The sequence below is a fragment of the Manacus vitellinus genome, unplaced genomic scaffold (genome assembly GCF_001715985.3).
Source record: "Manacus vitellinus isolate BGI_N305 unplaced genomic scaffold, ASM171598v3 scaffold_1_pilon, whole genome shotgun sequence".
NCBI classification, from domain to species: domain Eukaryota; kingdom Metazoa; phylum Chordata; class Aves; order Passeriformes; family Pipridae; genus Manacus; species Manacus vitellinus.
This window is the reverse complement of record NW_021939396.1, coordinates 48,844,856-48,851,698: the sequence shown is the minus strand read 5'-3', so window position 1 is coordinate 48,851,698 and position 6,843 is coordinate 48,844,856. Positions and strand designations below refer to the sequence as shown.

The following is a 6,843-nucleotide window of genomic DNA, read 5'->3' as shown; positions in this document are numbered from 1 at the left end:
TTCGCCTCCTTCAGCCGCATCAAAGGTGGTTTCACTCATAGTTTGCAACAGCTCTTGTTCGAGTTTTTAATTTCTCCCCTCTCTAAACGTAGATGCTTTTTTCCGTAAAAAAGCAGCAACTGAGGGAAAACATTTATGAAGCATTTCGAGGTCATCTAAATCCGTTTTGAACCTTTTCTTCCTCTCTAGTTTTCAGCGACTTCCATACTCTTCTTACAGGCCTACTGTCATCAGCACCAGATCATCTTTTTGTGCACAGCTCCCACTCCTTTGCAAATCTCCCTGGGACTGAGGTAGAGCAGGAACTTCAGAGCTTTAATCACTGTACTCTAATGACATTTATTAAAAGTTAAGTTCACAACAGCAGCTTACCAAGAAACAGCAAAACCTCTCAGCCAAATGTCTCGATTTTGTAACGTAAATTCTGAAGGGATTAACAGCGTAATTCCTAAAAGTGTTAGAAGAGGCTCTGATCACCCTTTCTCTCAAAACCAAAAAAACTCAGAACCACAAGCATTCAGATTACGGCAAAGTTGCTTCAGAATACTGTAGCAAATATGCTTTACGATCCGTACCACAAGAACTAGAGGATACGATTATGAGAAATGGAACAAAAAGGAATGCCTCCATCTCACACACCCAAAGCACCACTCTTAGCACTCTTAAAAGTATAGTGTATATTGTTTCCTTTGGAAACCAAGAATAACATTTTGACACAGAAAAAAAAAAAAAAAGATAAAGACAGCACAGCTTCCTTCTTCATCCAGCCCTGTTCTCACTGTATTTTGAAAAAAAAGATAGGAAGATAAAAGAAAGAAAATAATAAATGGTTGCAATGAAATGTAATTAATGCAATATTGGCAGCCCCCCAGATCTGGTAAGAAGCATCACTCAAGCAACTCTACCCACATATGACATCTTGCTTTAAAGAAAACACTAGGATTTATAAGTTTTTTAAAAGTGGCATTAATATAGTACTCAGTGTCGAGAAATGGAGGCACTGAGGTGATAAAATAGACACTGAATTGCATAATAAGATTTAAAGTGTTTAATGTGCAAGTCTTGGACAGAATGATTAATCTACAATACACTAAAATTTGAAGGATGGGAATTTCTTCTTCATTGTGTGTGCTCACAGTAGCAGGCAAAGTACTCAGTCACTGAAGTACAAACATCAGTATGCTTAAGTGACTTATGCATCATTTTTTTAAGGCAAAAATAGGTAACAACACGACTGCATACAGTTGCAAAAGTATTTACACATATCATTAGATAAACAGTCCACTTCTAGCATGAAAATTTTAACTATGTACTTAATAGAGCAGTGGTTTATTTGAGAAGTTACCATTAAAAATGTAAAATTAATCCAGCTAGGATGAGTAGCACTGACATTTTACCTGGGCCTCCACACTCCCTGATCTTTGTCCCTCAACCTCTATCACTGTAAGCCATCCTCTCTCTCTGCCCATTTCCAGTCTTATTACAAAGGTGCAGGTGTGCCTGAGCCACAGAGGAAAAAGCTGGAATGCTAAAAATGTATGCAAAAGGTCCCGAGAAGAAAAAAAAAAAAAAGAAAAAAACAGATCCTGAGAAATAAAATTAATGGGGGGAAAAAGCAGCTATCTGCAGGTATGCATGGATTTGCTCAGTCATCCTTGTCTTTTGCTCCATGTTTCAGGATGCGTGTGAACTCGATGTAGTTGAAATTCCCCTTTTTGTCGATGGGTGCCTCTCTGTACAGCTCGTCCACCTCTTCATCCGTGAACCTGTCTCCCATTGTTGTCAGCAGCTCCCGCAGGTAGTCTTCCTGGATGAACCCTGGAATGAGACATACAGAGAGACACAAAAGGGAAGCCGGGTTTCTTAGCTGGGTCTCCAAAAGCAGCAGGACAGACATGCAGTTAACTAACACAGCATAAGCATTTGCACCGAGAGCACAAAATATTTTCTTAATTGCATTCTAAAGAAATTCCTTGACTGCAAAGGGAAAGGGAGGGAAGTTTAATGCATTTCATACAGATTTTTGAAAACAAGGCCTGACCTGCTGTAATATAATAACACCTATTTCCATTTCCTGATCTTCAACGGCTCAAAGTGGAAAAACAAGTTCCTGTCACTGCTAGTCTTCATTACACAAGCAGTTCTCTTAAACGAATTATATTTTTCTTGACTTAATTAGATATATTTGCACATCCTCTATAAACTAGTTTCCTCTTGGGAGTAAATAACCACCATTTGGCTCTTTGCTGATGCACAACAGCGTTGCTGGAGGCAGTTTACGTGGATACAGTGAAATCCTGGCAAGCATCCAGGGAGTTTATAACAGAAAAGACTTTCAGACAGGACTGAGCAAGTTAGCTCAGGAGGGAGGAAGTATGTTTACTGTGGAGAGGTAAAGGTGGAGAACCCAGTAAAAAAAAAAAAGGTAGGAGATATTATTTACTTTATGCTAAAATATTAGCATACGATTTTTGAGGAAATTTATGAAGATATAAAAATGAGCAGTTTCTAGGTATCTTCTGCTAATTCCATTTCAAGAGGTGGGCAGAACCAGCAGTTGCCAAGTAATTCCAAGAAAATTTAGAGATGAAAAAAGGAATGTGCATAACAAATGGTAGATGGCAGAATGCAAAAACTGCTAAATGCTGAAATAAGACCAGCCATGTCTTTACAAGCACAATAGTTGCTTCATTTGAGAAAGAAATTGGTTATTGAACTGTAGGTGGAGAAATATCAATAACAGAACAGAGGAGGTAGAAGTATGTTCCAAAAAGAAGGCTAGTAAACTCTGTGGATCAGCTGGAAATCATATGTAGACATCCACATCAACTGATGTATATTCAATCAGAACGTGATAAAAAAGTCCTGCTTCGGAAAGAGAGATGAATAACTTAAGCAAACAAGAGTTCATTAGAGAGACAAAACCAAACAGGGAATTGGGACCAAAAAGCAGTCAATGAGCATGACAAATTAGCACGGTGGCGCTGCAGGGAAGGGAAACAAAAACATGTTTCAGCATATGCTAATGAAAACAGTATCATATTCCAGTGTAGACCAGCCTTTGGATACTGACTCCAAATCAAGAAGGCTAGCAGCTATCTCCTACTTCAAAAACAGGGAGAATGTTCGGTTAGCTGGGCCCATCTTAATCAGGTCAAATATTGGAGTTCTTTGTGTAAAGAAGAGGAAAAAGCAGCTAAACAGATTAGACTGTTTCAGCAATCCTACAGAGACCAAGTGGTGATGAGAGATGACATAAGGATTAGTATTCAAAGAATGCAAGGCCTTTGGTGCTGCCTCTCAAGGACTTAATTGCTCCTGTCTGAATAGCTAGGTGTTTAAACACTGAACTGGGCTGCCAGACTAGGAATACATTAAAAGTTTTAGCAGCAACAAATTGTAAAGCAAACGGGACTCCCACTCTCTCTCCCACACAGCTTCAGTGTAGATGGGGAGTAACAAATAAATGAAGCAAAACTTCAGATTCAGCCTGTTGCAGGCAGCACAAAAGAGATGACAATGCAGGATCAAAGAGCAGACAAAAACCATTCCAAATGCAGACTGATACAAATTTTATACCAATTCCATAGTACTACACACAATAGTAATGCTGAAGCAACATAACCAACTAGATTGGCACTGTAGGAAACATAAGTAAAACGCAACAAGTACAACTACCTTATCCTCATCAGTAGAATCTGATTTGTATTACTCTCTTTCAAAAGACGTACACTGATGTTGAGCTAGAAAATCAGGCCTATAACAAACACACATCTGGACACCATGAAATGAAGAAAAAAAAAAGTAAAAGAAAAAAGGTTGATATAGCTGGAAAGGCTTTTGTACATTTTTAAAAGGAACAAACTGATCAGAAGCCAATCTGAGAATAAAATGAATAAAGGGTAAACATAACATGGGTTCTATAAATACATCACACGTTATTTTGAAGAGTGCATTTTAACTATTATGAAAAAAAAATTCAATAAAAACAGAATAACAAAAATCAATAAAACAAAATAACTATCTCACATGTTTCCTGGTTAAAATTTGAGGATGGCATAAGACATAAACCAGACTGTGGAACCATTATCCTCAAATCATCATAGGACTAGACTAAAACATTTACCACACAGAGTTGAAAGATAATAAAATCAATCTTATCAGTACGTGGGTGCCCGAACTAGTAACTTATTGTTTACACAGACACAGAAAGTTCCTGTTCAAAAGAACTGGTAGCACAACCATTTTCTTTATATCATTATGCATAGGCTCTTGTTTTGGTGCACACAAAAAAACACGCTGTAGCACAGTGAGTCAGACTACCTGTGGAGAGAAAATAATTAACCTACTAACAGAACTTCCTTCTCTAGGAGATGGTAAAGAGATTTCCCTTGAGAGGGAGGAAGTCGATTAACATTTGAAAAGGCCTTACCAACAGAAAGCCTGTTTACCTACACCTCAGCAGGAAGGGGATGCTCTTTGAAAAGGCAAAAGGTGCTAAAATACACAGACTGAAAATAGCTGTTTGAAACAGAATAATATCCTTTGAAAGGTTCAGAGCATATATCCACAGGCTAACTTAAAATATTGTGATGGACAGTTGTGAGGAAAGTTATAGGTGTAGTGACATCTCTAGTACAGAGGCTACATAATTTCAACGTACTCCTAAGACAAGTTCACGATATATCAAAGCGCTGATACTCTGTAATTCCACACAATTGCCCAAGGATTCATCCCCAGTTACTATACACTTCTCAGGAATCTCAGCCTCCACGAATAAATAAATAAAAGCATAAACTCTAACCTCAAGATTACAGGCACAACCTTGAAAGTCTGACATAGTAAAACTGAGCTCTGTGTTTTCCTTTTCCCCCTCATTTTGCTATGCAAGTCAGTCCCATCTGTCATTTCTACCTTCCAGACCCCGCCCGGTTTTTATCTTTAGACCACTAAAGTTACAGCCCTTCCTGCAAGCTGAAAACAAACAACTGCGGGTGAGGGCACTGCACATGACATTTGTTATCAGAGCCATAAATTACACTCAGCAAGACAAGGGTTCAAAAGAGTTTAAGAAGTCTGGACAGCCTGTCTTGAAATATTAAACACTGAAGAATTCAGATGCATCTCAGACCTACTGCAGAGGTATGACAGACTTCACACTGTTACCTTTTCCATGACATAGAAAATCACATATTACCAATTTGAATTCCTCATCTTATAGCAAATACATCTTGTTTTGCACTTTGAGGAACATACACACTGCCCAGTTAAAACACTCTTCTTCAAAGCCTCACAGAAGAACATTACTACTAGTCCATAGAACTGACACAGAACAGCCAGAAAGCTTTTACTCTCACTCAGTAATAAGCCAAATTCTCATTACTTGATAGAATATGACGTCTAGGACTACATTTATAAAGGTGCAAAAATCAGCATACTATTTAGAAACCTAAATAAACAACATAAAAAAACCCAAACCAACCCCTGCCAAGCAGCTGAGTTTGACCCACATACCTGTTGCTTCTTCATCAAAGCAAGCAAATGCATTCCTGATTACATCTTCCGGGTCGGTGCCATTTAACTTCTCACCAAACATGGTCAGGAACATCGTGAAGTTTATGGGGCCTGGAGCCTCATTCATCATGGCATCCAGGTATTCATCTGTTGGATTCTTTCCTACAGATAAAGGGATTCATATTCAGCTTAGTTTTCAAACTAAAAGAGTAATGTCAATCGTGCAATACAAACTGAGACACCTCTCATATCCTAAACTCAGGAATTTCCCTTAAACAGCACAAATTGGCTTGGCAAGCATAAACAGCAAAGGGACATTACCCAGGGAGGCGAGCATATCGTGCAAGTCCTCTTTGTCGATGAAGCCATCCCTGTTCTGGTCGATCATGTTGAAGGCCTCCTTGAATTCCTGAATCTGCGACTGATCAAACATCGCAAATACATTGGAAGTGGCGCGCTGAGGGCGCTTCTTGGTGGTCTTCGTCTTTGCCTTTTTGCTGGACATGTTGGCTGTTGTACACTAGGGAGAGAAGAAAATACAGTAAATGCAATAAGATCAGAGTTAGGACTTAAAACATAAAATGTACTAAGGTTTAATGATAAAGTGCACCACTAACACACTTCCATTTCTTCTCATCAGAACATATTTCCCTAATCAAGAAGGGAAAAAGAGAAACAGAAAGTACGACTAAATGAAAGACAGACTCCTAAACAAAAAGAAAGTCACGATTAGAAGACGTAGGCTGGACTTAAATTTTTGTCTTCAAAGGCCCCTCACCCCGGTGGTCGCTGTGGGGACCCGCTACGGGACAGACGCGGAAGGGAGGAAGCGGCACCGGCGGCGGATGCTCCGGTTCTTCCTGGAGAAACCATCGTGCTCCTGAGCGGCGGGTGGGGACGAGCGGCGAGAGAAGCGGCGGGGGGGGGGGCAGCGAAGCGGCAGCGAGGTATTCCCTTACGGATCGCAGCCCATCCTGCCTCCTCCTCGGCGGCGGCCGGCCCAGCACGTCCCCGCAGCCACTTCCATCCGCCCCCCGCTTCTGCGGCGTTGGCGCATCCCGGGGGAAGTCTCCGCCGCCGCCGGTGCCGTCCTGTGCGCCGCCTGCAGGTGCCGGGCGGCGGGGAAAGGGATGGAGGGAGCCCTGCTGTCCGCGGAGAGGTGGCTCGGGAGGGCTTCTGCGGGTCAGCGAGTGCTTCCCGTGTGGTTATTCTTTTATATCCATAAAAACTCTTCACACTGAAGGTGGAGCTTCGGTCCGTGCTCCTGAAGGCCGTGCCGGCGCCCGCAGCGTTCCCAAGTCCGCGTGGTGCCATAGCGGTGGGGTGAAC

The 6,843-nt window shown here is 41.1% G+C and overlaps 1 protein-coding gene across 1 annotated transcript; it reads right to left on the bottom strand.

Annotated features, from left to right (window-relative positions):
- Nucleotides 1–1,033: 1,033 nt before the first annotated feature.
- On the bottom strand, nucleotides 1,034–6,394 carry LOC103759180 (myosin regulatory light chain 2, smooth muscle minor isoform). The gene is made up of 4 exons (XM_008925535.3): nucleotides 6,293–6,394; nucleotides 5,836–6,034; nucleotides 5,515–5,676; nucleotides 1,034–1,818 (listed from the first exon to the last, which is right to left on the bottom strand). The coding sequence occupies exons 2-4, from the start codon at nucleotides 6,017–6,019 to the stop codon at nucleotides 1,646–1,648; spliced, it is 519 nt and encodes a 172-aa protein (XP_008923783.1). The 5' UTR covers nucleotides 6,020–6,034; nucleotides 6,293–6,394; the 3' UTR covers nucleotides 1,034–1,645.
- Between the last annotated feature and the right edge of the window lie 449 nt (nucleotides 6,395–6,843).

Excerpts from the sequence above, each read along its gene's own strand:
- LOC103759180 (XM_008925535.3), bottom strand. The coding sequence starts at position 6,019 with ATGTCCAGCAAAAAGGCAAAGACGAAGACCACCAAGAAGCGCCCTCAG. Across the intron at positions 5,677-5,835 it reads CGATATGCTCGCCTCCCTGG|GAAAGAATCCAACAGATGAA; the intron begins GTAATGTCCCTT and ends CTTTATCTGTAG. Across the intron at positions 1,819-5,514 it reads CTTTGATGAAGAAGCAACAG|GGTTCATCCAGGAAGACTAC; the intron begins GTATGTGGGTCA and ends GTCTCATTCCAG.